This window comes from Lissotriton vulgaris, chromosome 8, assembly GCF_964263255.1.
Source record: "Lissotriton vulgaris chromosome 8, aLisVul1.2, whole genome shotgun sequence".
Lineage (NCBI taxonomy): Eukaryota > Metazoa > Chordata > Amphibia > Caudata > Salamandridae > Lissotriton > Lissotriton vulgaris.
In genome coordinates this window covers 1,186,857,302-1,186,874,934 of record NC_141696.1, presented here as the reverse complement: position 1 = coordinate 1,186,874,934, position 17,633 = coordinate 1,186,857,302, and the positions used below count along the sequence as shown (strand labels likewise).

The following is a 17,633-nucleotide window of genomic DNA, read 5'->3' as shown; positions in this document are numbered from 1 at the left end:
AAAGATAGAGTAAATAGAACGGGTTCCCTTTCCTGTCCGGTAGCATCTCTTTCAAGAGTCTCAGGGACCAGCATCATTCACCCTTACAACTAAAGTAGTAGGCATGGCAAATTTTGTTTCAAATGTGTGAGTCCAAATAAAGAAAATGGTTTGTTTGAAACCCGCATGGACACCTTTTTATAGCAACATTAGCGAGGTAAAAAGCTCTTCCCATAGAGGGAGGTGGAAGAAGACTTTCAGTGTGTGCATCCTTTCCACAATCGCCGCATGAGAGGTGATTTAAAAGGTAATTAGGCAAAAGGAGTTTTTCTGCACCACTCTTTGTGTGAATAAAAAAATCCGGAAACGATTGTATAGCAAAGCTGTTTTATAGTGCTTAAGTTATTTTGGTACAGAAAAAGGAGCAATAACTGAATTATTTTGGAAATAAACCTTTGCTACTTAGAATTCTCAAATTTCAATCTGTTTTTCAGGTTAGGTCAGAGGCTACACACACTACGCAGACATATCTTATCAGTTACTCCTTTTGTCACAACCCTGGGTTGCATAAGTATAGAGTTTGTTTCAAAATGTGTTTTCACAGCTCAGTGTTCTATTGCACAATCCGATCAGTATTTTCCTTGATTTTAGTACATAAATTAGGTCAGCTATTATGACAGGCGACAGGTTGCTAGTAGCTTTCCATTAGAGCACTCACGCTCACCACCTTTGTTTAGTGCATACCTCTATTGTAACCTTTCCACCCTACAAAATCCATAACTTAGATTCTGTCAGCGAAAATAAAGAAAGCATCAAAGTAGGGCGTACATATTATATTTCACGGCCGTAGCTCTGCGTGATCAATGGGCTTTTTAATCAACGGAGGTCTATGTTAAGGTATAATCTTTTGGACATCAGTAACACTGGTTATTTCAAGGACAAATGTTGCCGCACTGTAGCAGCATGTGTATTTAGCAAGTACTCATTATAATAAGACTGCATTATATCTTTGCATAGAATCAGTGTCGGCAGTGACCCTTGTACTGCCTAATAATGTACTTTTTAAAGCTTTGGTGTGGAATCGCCACCTTGCAAGGATTTCTCCTCTAAAAGAATTTAAAGTTATTTAGATCAAAACTCACAAACATGAAAAGAGTTGGCATTTTAAAGCCTAACATTATTCAGTCACAACAAAAATAAAATCACCAAAGCAACTGAGGTAGGCGCCTGGGGCAAGTGACTGAAAAGCAACCATCGAAGCATCAGGTATAACACCAGATTGTTCTTTGACCTCTGAAGACATTCTTTAAGATCTATGAAGTAAATGCTAAAAGCTACATATGAGAAGTGAGTACTGTAAAGCTTTGTTTTCAGTTTTTAAAAAACAGACAGCGGTAGGATTTGGCTTAAGATATTGCCAAGTTGACAGAGAATGGGAAGCCAATGACCAGGGCATATACAAAACAGCATTGCAAATTGCAGAGGCTGCTCCCGAAGGGGGCTCGAGAGCCGGCGCCATAACCTGCGCCGTGCCCCCCCCCCCCCCCCCCCCCCCCGGACAAACTAGTGGTGGGGCGGCGTTTGGCGCGAAAAAGACAAAGAGGCCAAAAAGCCTCCCCCTCTCTCTTCCCCCCGCAGCAGCCACCGGACTGGTGCAGACACCCCAGCCAATGGGGGTCATGGCGGGTTTCAAACCTCCCCCAATAGAAAGGGGGGCCTAGCGGGAGGGAAGGCAAGTCAGGGGGCATATAAGGACTGCTCCCCCAGGCATGCTCCTATCTTCACGGAGCGGGGGGAGCAGCAACGACAGCGGAGCCCAATCTTGTACAAGGCTGTACCTGGGACGTAGCGAAGACTACAGAAGGCGAAGCTCTGCCGTGCTGCAACAAAAAAGGAAGAAAGCGACCAGGTAGCCAGGTGCTCTCCAAGGGAAGCTGAGCCTGTACATGCGCCTGAATCCTGGGCGGAGAATCGCGGCGGAGAACTGTTGGAGCGGGGAGCACAAGCAAGCACCAGTGGAGAGGGCGCAGGACCAGGCCCCCAGAAGAGCACACGCAGGTCCGACTACGGCCTGCCTGAACGACGGCGCCATGGATAAGGGGGACTAGGCCATAGGCGGTGAAATGGCAGAAGACCAAGGCGGCAACAACGTTATGCGGGCCACAATCGGCGGAACCGGGGCGGGGAAGCTGAGAACCGTCGACCATCAACCAGCCCAGGGCAAGGACCTTTAGCGAGCTGGGGCTAGGAATCCAGAGCTACGATAAACTCTCTATGGTTGGCTCGGCAAGAAATGGAGCCCGACCAACATAAGGAGACACACCCTGCATCAAGGGGTTACCGGTCATAATCTAGGCCCCTCCCACACCAAACAATGGTAATAAATAGCATACTGCATTCTGTGCATCTGCATGTGGATAAATCATGTTATCCTTTGGATTATTACCTGTTCTTAAAACATATTTTGAAAACCATTCTCAAAGGCTTGGGCTATTAGCAACCTCACAAATAATTTGTACATGTAGCCCCTTGTGTCTAAGAATGCTGTGAAGATACATGGGTCGTTATCATGACACCATACAGGCTGTTCACCTGGCAAACTGTGAAATTAAGCTGTTTGCTGCACAAGCACTAAGTTGAAAAGTTTTGAACTGAAAGCATGTCCCAATGAGTTTTGCCATGTACAGAAGGCAAAATGCAACTTGGTAACTTGTTACCGTGTTGCATTTTGCTTTTGCTCTTTGGTATTAGGGAGGGGAGTGTTTAGGGTGTTTGTTCCTAATACCAAACAGCACTGGTATGTATGAATATTTTGCGACTGGGATTTGCACCCACATTCCTAGTCGCAGCCGCAAAACATTCATACATACCAGTGCTATTCGGTATTAGGAAGGCACGTCCTAAACACTCCCCTTCCTAATACCGAATCGCAATAACAAAATGCGATATGGTAACAAGCTACAGAGTTGCATTTTGCCTTCTGTAAATGACAAAATGCATTTTACCAGTCGCAAACCGCCCGATGGTCCGTCTGAGACCAGTAAAATTCTTCCTTCATCTGGTACAGAAACGCACAGTGATGGTCGGTACACTGCGCAGTGCTTCTGTGCAGGTGCCTCCTATGCTCCTTGATATAGGAACGCCCTTAATGGCCCATGGGGCCACCTGCAGAGAAATGGAGAGAGGACAGTGAGTTATCTTCCATGTGTCCGTGTCGCACTGTCTGCATGCAAAATTTTGCGCGTGACTACATAGGCTGAAAACATTGCAATTTCTCTTTTAACCTGCAAAGAGAGGCAGGACGGACCCGTGTTGCTTTCCGTATACTCCCAAATGGAAATGTTGCAGATTTGTTTATCATCGGCTCATGGAGTAATGGTCGGAGATGATTACTTTATGGAAGCAGCTTGAATACCTTGAGACATAGGAGTGCAAGACCAAGACAGACGGTGTACCAAGGAAGTACAAAACTAAAGAGGCGCACAACTTTTCTAGTTCTCCTATGTTTATTTCAGTTACATTGTGGAAGGTGGGTGGGAATTGTGCGATGCTTGATTTGTGTGTAGGCGAGTGCTGCAGCACTGAGTGAGTGAATAGAACTTTGTTTTTTTAATCGTGCTCAATAAAGACATGCTTCAAAGCTCCAGTTTTCTAAAAAAAAAAAAAGGGTGGAACGATCCGTAATGGAGCTGTAATGTAAGGGGGGCTTATATTTTGGAAACTTTGATAAACTTTCCGAATTACTGTAGCCGTTGATTTACTCATCTGTTCACAATCGCACATCAAAAAGATACTGATATTCATGACTATTTGATACCTTGATCGAAAACTAGACTGTTAGATGCAATATATTACTAGACAATTTAACTTGGATACCTTTTATTTAAAAAAAAGGCAAATATTTTACGGAAACAAATGATACATTTCTGGTTTCTATTACTATACAGTACATTCGCTGTTGGGAAGAATATCAACTTGGCAGGGGTCAACCGTCAACAATCTGTTTGTTCTATATGTCAATCAGTTAAGCTTTAAGTGGGGACTGTGTTACAGTTTCAAGCTGTTCAAGGTTTAGAAAGAGTAGCAGGATAAAGACTTACCTATTCAGCGAAACCTAACCTGACACCCAACTATGTGTCGTTGTCTTTACGTTGTGTGGGAAACTTTGGTGGGGCAAAACGGTGTCAAAGTTAAAATCTGTTTCTCCATCCATGAGGTCATTTCGAATAATTGAATCCATGTCACAGTCCAAGCGTTCTACTAGCATGCCATCCAAGTCACTGGGGAGTCTATCCTGGTGAACAGAAACAAAGCCCACTCTCCCAAATCCATTACAGCTGTTAACAGTAGGGTAGGGGTTCACAGTTGTCATGTGAATTGAATGAGGCATAGGCACTTGTACTGATGTTGTAACTGTTGACAGTCGATTTAAACCAGCACTATGTGTCAGTGTATTCAATGTGTGCGACAAAGCTTGGGAATTAACTGCAGACTGTTGGGCATGTGCTTGGCGTGAGTGAGCACTTATGTTCATTTTGTTGTGAGATGGCCGGTTTCCATATGCTGACAATGTAGCATTAGTTACCATCAATACATTTTGAGTCTGCACTCTGCCATTTGACTGTGAAACACAAGAATCGACTGATGGCAGTATATCACTGTGTGGGGGTGAATCAGATGTAAGCAGTTCTTTAAGGAGTCCTGCGGGACAATTAAATTGACTGAGTGATGCATAACTTGATTTACCGTCCTGAAGAGTTTGTATAGGAATCTGGGGAAGAGTGTTCATGGAGACTGAACCGTAAGGAAATTTTCTGTAGTCTGGGTTGGTTGATCCCATACTTGTATTTGGTGATGTATATGAGTAGCCAACTGTTTGTTGCATCAGTGATGCAGATGAAGATTGGGTTGAAACAGTCAATGATGTGTTAGGTGACAAAAGGTTGAGATTATCCAAAAGGTTTTCCATATTCTCTGAACTTCTCATTTCGGAAAGGCTAGGTAATGTAGATGACATTTTGGCTGATGAGGTAGGATATACCAAAGAGTGCACATCTCCTTCCCCCAAATCGTCTTGTTCAGGCATGATTGGGGAAAGCCTGCCACTAAGTGTACTAGCATTTGAACTAGTACGTGGTCGAAATGTGCTCCATGCATCAAAGTCATCATTGCTGTGAGAACTAGGACTTCCAGGCCACTTTGAATACTGAGAGCCTGGGCTGTCGCTATTACCTTCCTGGCTGGCCTGAAGAGCTGCTTTTTTCTTAGCAGCTCTGCCTCTGCTTTTTGCAAACTTGCTATTATTATCCATTGAGGCAGCTCTTCTTCTTGGGGATTTACCACTTTTTCCACCTTCGGGGTTAAGCATCCACCAAGAACTTTTGCCAGTTCCTTCATTCTGAACTCTGATGAACTTGCTGTGCAGAGACAAATTATGGCGAATTGAATTCTAAAAAAGAGAATGGAAAAATGTCAACATTTACAATGATAGACAGATGACAAACACTATAAAAATATGTAATTCACCAGATACAAAATTCAAAGATCACAACATGGTAGAGCAAATGTACAAATCACGTTATTTTTCAGGAAATACTGGATTTCTTGGACACTTTTAAAACAAGGCCATCGCAAACTACTCTGCAGTTTGAGTGCACCAAACTAAGGTATCCAAAATGAAAATGTAATGTTAACACTGATAGTGTAAGCATTACAACCCTCTACTCGGTATAGAATAGCAAAGTTCCAAAAGACACGGTGGTTTAAACGTTCAACTATGTATCATAATTACACATTGTATTGTACAGACTAACACATCAAATGAAAAATAATTTAAGATCATTTATGCTTGCAAACAAGCCACTGCACACATTCTTACACTACTGGTCTACTGGCTTTCATACTTCAATACCAAAGCCACCAAGCCTGCAAGACTGAACGGTTTTGTGTGGCTTAGGGGGATCTCTGGGTCACAGGTCTCACAACACGAATGGGGTAGGGTTCAAGCATCACCAAGGACATGCATGCAATTGAACATGTGCTGTAATGGCTGGCGCACACACATCAGATCCAAATCGCAGTAACTATGGCCAGTACACTGTTGGACTGGTGAAACCAAAGAGAGCACTAAAAGGCAGTGCTGAGCTGTCTAGAGCAAGTATATGATGATGATGATGAAGTATGTAACACCTACTTTGCTATCAGTCGCGTCGCTTATAAAGCAAAACAGCTTTGAATACACCTTACTAGGGGAAGCAAGTAGTCCATCTTGGTTTCTTGACAGGAAGAGTACTGATTGCCGTATAAAGCTACTGGTCGAGTTGTACCTATTTAAGTCAGCTATTCCTAGATGTAAGGGAATAAAGATCCTGGCTCAATTAAATTACACAAATGGGGATTAACAAAATAAATTTAAAAATAAAAACGACTGAATCAACGCTCACACATCACAGGATGATTTGCGATCTGTGGTGGCTCAAGATAGCCCAATCAACGAAAATGTCCTATCCTTGGCTTACATGAAACATGTCATTGTTTTTGATTAAAGCATAGCAAAAGGAAAGTTTGTTTTTATCTGCCTTCCAGGGGCGGACTTAGGCATGTGCAAGCTGTGCACCTGCACAGGGCCACCAAACCCCAGGGGCCACCACTCCAATATATATCCTTAATATAATAATCCTCTGAGGATGGATACATATTTGCGTGGCGGCCTCTGGCAGAGATTTGGCGGCCTCCGGCTCTGTTCCACTTCCAAACACCCTGACCCCCCCCCTCTTCACAGGCCTCTGCGCTCTGCCCCGCACGGACCCCCTCTTCCGGGGCCCCCTATCTATGCTCCCTGCCCAGGGCCGCCATGAGCCTAGAGCCGCCCAGGTCAAACTCTACCTTTTGTCTCTTAGCACAACGATTTGAAAGCTACATGAGTTCTATGGTTCCTCAAAATGACAGAATGAGAAAAAGCAGGGATCAGGCATGCAAAAGGTAGGTTTTCCCATAATTGGGCAGCCTTAAAGAGAATATCGGAATCTGGCATCACTCTTTATAGTGAGAGAAAAATCAAGGTGTTCTGGGTTGGATACAAAATTCATCTAATAAAAAGGTTCAATAAAATAATGTGCCTTTTCTGTTCATGAACATGCCTATAACATCAGCAAGAGGAAATAAACGTCTATGAACGGCAGAAAGATAACATAACAGTGTGGGGAAGGGGTTTAAGAAAATGATGGGTCAAAAACCAACTTAGCATAACAGAAATTCAAAATCTGTCCTACAAAAGAAGATGCACCAATGGGATCCACAGGATTCAACAGTCCCTGACTACTGGAAATGATGAAAGCTAAGTATGGCTTAGGCATGTAGTATGATATGGTGGCTATGATGGACTGGGCGCACATGGCATCCTATGGTTTTTGCATTTTGAAGAATGCCTCACCTTTGTTCAATGCATAGTCTGACTATCAAAAAGGAGAACACTACATGACTGATAGATGTTTGTATGTATGTGGTATTGAACCTTGCGAAATACAATGCCAGACAAAGATTGCTACAAAAACAATTGCGCAAACACCAGTTTAATCATTCAATCTTCCCCAACCAAGTATGTGGGTGTAGCTAATATAACTAATTTATCAATGGCAATGTGCAAAAATTAACTTAGGACCTTTTCAAAATCCACTTCACAGATAGGGAACTGCGTGGTCAGTGAGGAACCTATGGTTAGAGTATTCACCAGAAACAGCATTACCAAAAGAAAGTAACATTTGTTCTGAATAATATTTCTAAATGTGGATTCCTCAACTTGTAAATGGCAAAAAAGCAATGCTCCATCCAAGAAGGTGGGTCTTGGAAATGGACATTTTTTTGTTGTTGCAGTTTTACATAGCGCAAACTTGACCCGAATCGTGTATCAGAGCGCTTTACATAGCACCAGTTACCTTACATGACGACACACATTCATTTTGCCCAGAATCACAGGATGTTCAGCGTCCTTGCCGAGACTCGAACCCAGTTCCCCAGATTCGAGGTCGACCGCCATGCAGGACCGAGTGAGCAAAAGGACATTCTCTGCAAACTTATAAACTGGTGCAGCAGTGACTAAAACCTTTGTGGACCAATGACTCTGTGGTGGCCTGCAGATGTCCCAGACGGAGCACCCCATACTATAATAGTTGTCATGGTGTTTGCTTTGGTGAAATGAGGCCAGAGGACTTCGGGAGAATTCTTCTTGAACAGAGCATACCAAAGTTTCTTTTCTTTGCACAAGCAAGCCCAACAAACAACCAATATCACATATGGTATTACTCAGTCCGATTAAAGTAGAAACTAGGGGGCATGCCGTGGATTTGTTCTGAGAAGGCTCTCTTCCCCTTTCGATGGCTGTGGCTGAAAAAAGATCATAGGAGGAGTGACAGACTGCCCACATGGAAAGTTGACACTACCTTCAGGAGAAAGGGTTCACAAGTCCTAAACACTAGTTTGTCAGAAAAAAGGTTACTATGTGTAGGCTGAACTGATAAGGCAAGTAGCTCACTAACGCAAAACACACAGAAGTCATGGTAATGAGATACATGGTCCTCAGAGTTAAAAAATCTCAAAGTACAACTGCAAAGACGTTTGAACGGAGCACACATACAAACGTTAGAATATAATGTTGGGGGAGAGGAAAAATTGTGAAAGTCCATTCAGAAAATACATCACTATCAATCAATCAATCAACCAACCAACCAATCAGTATTTGTTCAGCGCGACCACTCACCGGGAGGGTCTCAAGGCGCTGATGGGATTTTTGAATAATGAGAGCTGATCAGGCAAACATAGGGAGGACAGAACAGCCAATAAACAATCTTTAACAGTACCTACAGTAAAACCTAGACAGGCCAAAGATAATATGAACAAAAGCAGATCAGACTATTAGCCAGTAGAGGGTCTTCTACTTCTCCATGAGCAAAGCCAAATCTTCCACCAGTGGTCCAAATAATATAATATGGGGGAAAGGTGTTGAGCACCCAGAATGGCATTAACCACCGCAGGTGGAAGACTAAAGCCCCTCAGTTTGTGCTCCTCAAGCTCCAAAGATGAAGATGTAGAGTGTGATCTTCGGGTGCAGCACCCTACCCTGCTACTGGGAAATTGGGTCCTCATGAAGAGGAAGCCAAAGTGGAGGCAGATACTCATGGTCAGCAGTTTAAAAGTACAATACCCTTCTGCCCAAATCCAGGGTCGCCAGACTGAGTTTATTCAGGACTTGTGGGACCTCTAACAGAGGCGAAAACATCCACAGAAGTGTGGAGTCCCACCAAAGGCAGAAGGAGTCTCCTTGAGAAGGAAACTCCAGAGCACAACAGGATGAACAGGGAGTATCTTCAGAGGTACAAAAAGGTCTATCGAGTGTAGTCCCACTGAGTAAAGATACTCTTGTGCCACCTCTGTGTCCAAATGTCACTTGTAATCGACTAGAGGATGCCAGCTGAGCATATCTGTCTGACGGTGTGTCCAGTTTATTGTTATGAAAAATGTGGGAAAAGTCTGTGAAACAGCATGGAGGCCCTCACGATGAGTGGAGGAAGTGAGGACTCTCCTAGGCACATAATGCTCCATTAGAAACACACAACCTATGGGTTTTTTAACCTGGCAAGGGAACCTATGTATTAAACTTAATTCTTCCTGGTATCCCTTAGGAGAGTGAGTGAGTGAATGTTAAAACTAGCTATCTTCCAGAACCCTTCATCTCACATCCTCACTCATCATACGGCAGTACCAATAAAAGATCTCCGCTAAAGCGACCTTTCAGGAGACCTGCAGGGCACTGCAGCACCGGCTTGATGAGGAGCAGCACCCGATAATGAAGCATGACATCCCTCTGGAGGGCATCAAGAGACAAGACTTGTGCTTGCTCTTAGTCTGTTTGGCTTAGACCAAGAGTTTTTCTTGTTCACACTTCTTTCTTTCTTTCTTTTTTTTCTTTTCCTTTGATGTGGATGTGGACTATTGTGCGCATATTTGGAACAGTTACCCTCTGTTTGGTTTGAGACCAAATACACCAACCACTGCTGGCAGAAATATTTCACAAAATTAATCTTGATAGAATTAAAAACTTTAAAAAATTCTTAAAGATCCGGCACAGGCTTTTAAACATAAGTACAAAGAGTTTGAGAAGCAGGGCACAGAAAACAATGATCTTAGTAAAGACTACTAAATATCTGTAATGAGTAACTTTTAAGATGTATTATGGCATTAAGGGGAAAGTAAGCAGATGTTCTCTTCTATTTGTTTTAGATTATTTTAGAGATGTTCCCTATGATAATCCAGCTTGGCCTCAGTGTATGTGGCATGACCACCATCTTGCACTCTACCTGGTGCTTGAGCAGATATGATTCGGTCAATAATGTCTATAATCAACTGGGTTTTCCTCCACACAGAGGGAAAAATACTTCACATGGGAATGGCAGCGTAGAGTGGCCAGTGCAAGGATTTGGAAGCTACTAAACTTGTGCATTTACTGATGTCTAAAAGGCATTTGAAGTGGGAAAACTGGTTTCTTCATATTGATGAGTAGTATGTGGGGAGCTCTGCCTTTATTTTATTAAATAATGTGTATTCGGTACCGGAATTGTGACACACCAGTGATAACTCTGCAACAACTTTCTCTGGTAGACGGCATGAACTTTACCTCATTTGAATATCGGCTTACGAATAGGATTGTTTTCTGTGAGTAGAACAATTGACAAATTCGTCAGAGTAATTGGCATTCATGTTTGCAAGCAGATACTTCGAAACGTATTAGTTACTGAGCCCGATACCTGGATACCGTACAACCATCTGGTGATTATGGTCCAAACGCATGTCCAAACTTAAGTCAAACAGAAACCCAAACAAGCATTGGCATAGCCAATAGGTCTCGCCTTTGGGACCTTTTAAGTGTTTGGTTATCCAACACAATAACCTTAGTGCAACAACATCAACTGTTGCATGGCTAAACATTTATAAGGTTAAAAATGGGGATGATAACCAACATTGCTCATGAGGAAGGGAAGCCACAGGAACAGGCTGCATTAAAAAACAAGAAGTATGATCTTGGCCCAAACTTCTGGGCATGCGAGTCCTTTGCCCAGGAGGCATGCCACTCTGTTCCACTTAGAGATGACAATTCAGAGGATTTTTGAGGATCAGATTTCAGTATAGACAACTAATTAGGCTCTTTCGTACGCTGACTTTTCCTGTACTTATTTCTTTAGCTTTCGGCAAATACTTTACTAAGATCTAAATATAACTCCACATAGAAGAGTCGGCAGCAGCTTGGCTCCAAATGAATGCTCCTAGCAATAGGTCTCAGGGAGTGTTATCAAAGTGAGGCCACTGGAAGATGGCAAGGCGGGCAGCTTGTGTGGCTGTGGGCAGGGTGTTCATCAAAACAGTACCCGTTACTGCAAAAATAACTTCTTACCAAAGTTAAACCTTAACATGGGCACAGCGCTCCGATGCAGAGTTGGCGCTGTATAAACCTGGGAGAGTGGGAAGCTGGAGGGCGCCTCACAGACTCATGCAACCAATAACTGATGGGCGAGTCGATTCCATCACACCAACAGGGGGTGAATAGTTCACCCCTTTAGACACAGCTTCCATCACTCCCTACTTTACTGAGTATGATGTTATGGCTTTGCATAGAGCTTTCAATCCTTATATAGCATCAGTGTGTTTGTCTGCGGACTCGATAATTCTCGCCTCAGCGCCTACTCTAATCATGGGGTCCCTCGCTGCAACTCTGGGCAATAGCTTGCTTAATCTCCACAACGGCCCCTACAACACTGGGATGCCTGGCTTCACCTTGGGGGTGCCCAGGAGGGGCATCTCACAGGGAGAGCCAGGAAGGGTTCCACAGCGTTATACAGCGCCGGGACGCCCCGGCGATGGGCAGCTGTGCGCTTTACAAGTATCCTACATTTACATTTTCATTTTCTTCATCTGGGAGTTCTTTTGTGCTTATCAGCTAGAGCCAACCTTTTACAGTGACTGTTTATTGGCGCATGGTTGTGGGATTTTATTTGGGAGTATGTTACGTGTTTGGAGGTGATTCTGGAGACGTAGTGTGGTGGGTTGTGTGAGTCAAAGTGGAAGTAAAATGAGTTCGATTTTAAATGACGCATGTGTCTATACAAAAGGATAACAACAACACACTCCAAACCCAAGGTCATATTAGCTTCACACCAGGAATTCTGGAGTTGTTTATATATGCTTTTTCATATAAAAGGATTTTGCACACATCTTCATGCTCTTGTGGTCGCACATATCAGAGATGACCCCCGAGGCCCTAATACTGCCCAATAGTGCAACATTGACAGCTGATTTCGTAGTGTACGCCAAACTGATATCATCACATTGTGCGTCCCCGTCAAGCGCTATATCTTATTAAAGCCCCTTCGAGGCGGGCACTCGAATAGGGCCGGAGATTGTGGGTCCCGGTAGAGGCCTCTGAAATGCAACGCCACAAGTGTTTACAGCAGGACACAACTTTGCTTCCGGTGCTTGCAGGACATATGGAAATGAGCACGCAAATGCAGGTGCCCCGATCCCAAGCCAGGCGCCCCTGGAGGTTCATCAACTGCTGCTGCGAGAGAGGAGCTCCCTGGTCTGCCTGAGGTGTTAAGTGTGCAAGTGTGATCAGAGTCTGTGTAGAGATGCCGTGCAAGAGGTGTGGGGGTACCTCTTTTCTGGAGTGCAGCAGCTGTGCCTGCTAGGGAGCTGAGGCGCCTCCCTGGGGACCAAATCTCCGCATCGCTCCTTCAAAACACCTCAGCCCTCTCTTCTAACGCTAACGAAGCCGCCGCCAACCTCACCCTATGGTTATCCAACACCGCCGACACCTTAGCTCCACTGAAAAAACGTCAAAGTAAACCTGGCAGCAAGAAAGCCTCATGGTTCAACGATGATCTCAAGAAGTCCAAGAAACTCTGCCGTTCCCTTGAAAAGGCCTGGAAAAAAGACCCAACCACCAACACCAAGGACGCCTTCAAAAGCGCCACCCGCACTCCCCACCAACTGATCCGAAAAGCCAAAAAAACAGCATTCAAGGATCGACTTGACAACAACGCCCACAACAGCAAGGAACTTTTCAACATCGTCAAGGAATTTTCCAATCCCTCGGCCAATTCCAACGACATCACCCCCTCTCAAACCCTCTGCGACTCCCTAGCCTCTTTTTTCCACAACAAGATCGCAGACATCCACAACAGCTTTGACAACCAACCCGGAAACCAACCCACCCCACCATCTGCTGACCATCTTCCCCCCGTGAACACCCTTAACGCCTGGAACCCAATCTCCACTGAGGACACCATCCGCCTGATGAATTCCATCCACTCAGGTTCCCCCACAGACCCATGCCCTCACCACATCTTCAACAAAGCAGACTCCGTCATAGCACCGCACCTCCGAGACGTCATCAACTGCTCCTTCAACTCCGCTACCTTCCCAGAAGACTGGAAACACGCTGAACTCACCGCCCTTCTGAAAAAACCAACAGCGGACCCCACCGAACTCAAAAATTACCGCCCCATCTCTCTTCTTCCATTCCCGGCCAAAGTCATCGAGAAAGCCGTCAACAACCAGCTCGCCGCCTTCCTCGAAGCCAACAAATCCCTCGACCCCTCACAATCTGGCTTCCGAGCAAAACACAGCACTGAGACCGCCCTCATCGCAGCAACAGACGACATTCGAACTCTACTGGACAATGGAGACACAGTCGCCCTCATCCTCCTCGACCTCTCTGCAGCATTCGATACAGTCTGCCACAGCACCCTTCTACAACGCCTCAATAACATCGGAATTCAAGGAAAAGCACTTGAATGGATCACCTCGTTCCTCACCGGAAGAACCCAGAGAGTCCGCCTTCCTCCATTCAAGTCCGAGGCCTCTGAAGTCATCTGCGGCGTACCTCAAGGATCCTCACTCAGTCCCACCCTCTTCAACGTATACATGAGCCCCCTCGCGGCCATCGCACGCCAACATAACCTCAACATCATCTCTTACGCGGACGACACTCAACTGATCCTTTCTCTCACCAATGACCCCAGCACCGCCAAAACTAACCTACACGAAGGAATGAAAGAAGTTGCCGAATGGATGAAACAAAGCCGTCTGAAACTGAACTCAGACAAAACAGAAGTCCTCATCTTAGGCACATCCCCCTCTGCTTGGGACGACTCCTGGTGGCCGGAAGCCCTCGGAAAAGCACCCATCCCGACAGACCACGCACGGAACCTTGGCGTCATCCTAGATTCTTCACTCTCAATGAACAGACAAGTCAGCGCCGTATCCTCTTCCTGCTTCAACATTCTTTGCATGCTCAGAAAAACATTTCGCTGGATCCCCTCCGAAACAAGGAAAACAGTCACCCATGCTCTGGTCACGAGCCGACTGGACTACGGAAACACCCTCTACGCAGGTACCACCGCTAAACTCCAGAAGAAACTCCAACGAATGCAAAACGCCTCAGCCAGACTCATATTAGACATCCCACGCAACGAACACATCTCTGGCCACCTTAAAGACCTCCACTGGCTACCCGTCAATAAGAGAATCACTTTCCGACTGCTTACCCACGCACACAAATCACTCTACGACATCGGACCAGATTGCCTCAACTCTCGACTGTCCTTCTACACCCCCTTCCGCCAACTACGCTCTTCCAGCCAAGCCCTCGCCACTATACCTCGCATCAACAAGACCACCATGGGAGGCAGATCCTTTTCATACCTGGCTGCTAAAACATGGAACTCACTCCCCGCTTACCTTCGCCTCACCCAGAACCACCTAGCGTTCAGAAAGCAGCTTAAAACGTGGATATTTGACAAATAATCCTCCTCCCCTTCCTAAGCGCCTTGAAACCCTCTGGGTATGTAGTGCGCTATACAAATTTTTTGACTTGACTTGACTTGACATGCCAGGGCACTGGACCCAGACAGTTATTCTGATGTTTGTGTAACTTTCTTCAGCAGGGAGAGTTGGTACCATTCTATGTTGGATTGTTCTATTATAACCAGGGCCACTGGAATTTTGCGATTATGCGGCCGGACCACTCATGCGTGCAGCTCAGGGAAACAATCTGCCATATCGTAAATAATATTAAAACAAACAACACGTATATATTTAAAATTCCACTTAACCGATCATGAACAAAAGTGCTCGATTTAAGGTGCTACACTCACCAGATAACACCAGAATTAAACTCCACAAAATCAGGCTGCCCATGTTAGCAGCTGAGGGGTCTCCTGTGCTTTAGGAAGCGCTAGGTGCAGCTGCTTCTGTCTGTGGAAATGTAGTGCAGGCAGAAAGTAAGTAACAAGTGAGTGGGTGAAGGGAGAGAGGAGGGCGCCTCGCTCTGTACAAAGTTTAAACCTGGGCAGTCACGTGCAGAGAGGGGAGGGAGCCTAACTTTCTACTTCTCGTGCGGACAGTGAGAAATGAAACTGAATGAAAGTGGTTTGAGCACCCGTCGCCCACCCCTTTCCCCCTATGCTTGCATTGCTAAATACTGTTGAGAACTGATGCAGTCAGATGCAGTATGGTCCTGTGTGCCGTCTACCGTTTGCCGGTGCCATGTCCGAATGCGTGCTCCTTGGGTTACCCAGAGACTCGCCGTCTGATCTACTCGGCTTCCGTTCTCTTTACAAACCACCCCTGCTGGCTATCAATGTCCTGTTATAAGAAATGCTGCCAGAAACGAGTCAGACTGAATAGAGGATGCGAGAAAAGCCCACAACCGGGATGTTGACTTTCGCTGGGCTTTACTCACCGATGCTCAATGAGGGAGACACCATTTGTGAAAGAAAGTCACACTTTCACGCTGCGGTCGCGAAAGCGACACTCCTGAACCACTTTCTTGAGTAAGGACCATGCATGTTCCCCCAGGCAACCCTTCTTCCCTGTAGTGCCAGTTTCTTAGCACTGAGCATTGAGACTCAGTTGATGCCTATATGTTCTCCGGGATTTCTCAGCACGTGGAGACAACTTTAAAAACAAGCGCGCCCCTCGCGCTACAAGCGGGAGGGGTGGGGCAAGAGCACACAAAGCGTTTCCTTTGCGTGAGCGAGCCAGGGGCACCATGTGTTTGTAAGTTAATTACAAACATATGATGTGAAGCTCGTTCCCGCAAGGGAAGCGCCAGACGTGCAAGCGTTGCCATTGAAGGCAGTGGAACGCGTGCAGGTTTTTAGGGCAAAAGCTGCATCAATGGCTAAAGGTCTTTTTCCAAGCAGTGCATGCGCAACTATCTGCCTGGACAGTGCACACCATACCTAATCTGCCAATACTAACCAAGGGTTTCAATGCCTGTTCCCTGGCCAACACTAGCTTACAGACAAAAGTCAAAATTTAACATCATTATACTGGTCCTTCGCAGCCTTTTTGTCTTTGTATTTAACATTTAACATTTTGTTTTGTTTGTGTAGAAGGTCAGTGGTATTGTTTGCCAAATTAACCACTCCATCTTCACCTAGATTCACAGAAGTTCAGTCGCAGAACACTTGGTTTCATGATGTTGATATGGAGTGCAAGTTCTTTTATGGACCAAAGACAACTATTGAGAGGCCACAAAATTAGACACTTTAGCCACAATTTCAGCAATCAGCCATGGTCTGTCATCCTCCTTCACAGATCCATTGCTCTAGAATTAGGAGGTCTGTCGATCAGACAAGATTTGGGGGCCTTGAGGAGAGCACAACCCCCTAAACACGTTTAATCCAGTATATTCTGGAAGGCAGACATACAGGAAACCAGATCATAAGTGTTGCATGAATCTCCAGTCCTTATGACAGGCAATAGAGTTATGATCATTGCTTTGACAGCACTGACAGTACTGTTTTCACCTCATGGAATAACAAGATCTTGTCAAGGGATGTTTAGCCTCTCTATGCAAGATGGGAGGGGATATAGATCCCCAGACTGTCTGACTTCCATGCTGTCAAATTCAGCGAAGTTATTTTCACACGTTGGACTCGCCCATGAAGTCTAGTTAGTAGATTGGGTAAGGGGGATAGCCTTATGTGTGGTCTGATGGAAATATGCAGCAGGTCTGGGTACCACCATAGTCCCAGTGAGATGGAGCTATTAAAATCATCTTTTCTGAAGACTTTCTCAGTTTTACCATTGCAGTGGAAATCAACAATATCAGGGGAAAGGGGTAAAGAAAATCTTCCGACCCCATCACCCAAATGGCACTGGGCCTTGATCCCTGTTCTAGTGACTTGGATGCAAAGACGTCTACAGAAGGTGTTCCTCACTCTTCAAAGATATCTTCCAAAATCTGTCCGTCCAGGACCCAGCCGAGGTTCTCCTTATAATGGTAGCTCAAAGTCTGCTTGTTGGCTCATCACCCCTAGGATGTGGTTACCTAAATAGGGTTCAATGCCAAATTGACTTAGTTTTCATTGAAAGTGATTGCAATCTGGTGCCACCTTGCTTGTTGATCTAGTCCATGATGATAGTGTTGTCTGTCTGAATCAGGTTGTTGTTTTCAAGTGCAGGAATGGAAGAAATGCTTGGAAGGCAGAGGTGTGAAATATACCCTTGAATAAGACAGACAACGAGAGGAAGTTGAATGTGTCTTATGTTGTGTGCCACTGAAAATGTAGAAGTGGCTCTGTACACAATCTTAGGAG

The 17,633-nt window shown here is 45.1% G+C and overlaps 1 protein-coding gene across 2 annotated transcripts in view; it reads right to left on the bottom strand.

Annotated features, from left to right (window-relative positions):
• FOXO1 (forkhead box O1) overlaps nt 1-17,633 on the bottom strand; it is a 113,549-nt gene that overhangs the window by 10,802 nt on the left and 85,114 nt on the right. Inside the window, exon 2 of one of the 2 annotated variants that reach the window (XM_086935057.1) lies at nt 4,080-5,428. In XM_086935057.1, coding sequence (XP_086791183.1) covers nt 4,094-5,428 — 1,335 coding nt within the window. In that variant the 3' untranslated portion in view covers nt 4,080-4,093. The remainder of the gene's footprint in view (nt 1-4,079; nt 5,429-17,633) is intronic. The other variant, XM_086935058.1, reaches the window with a different exon arrangement.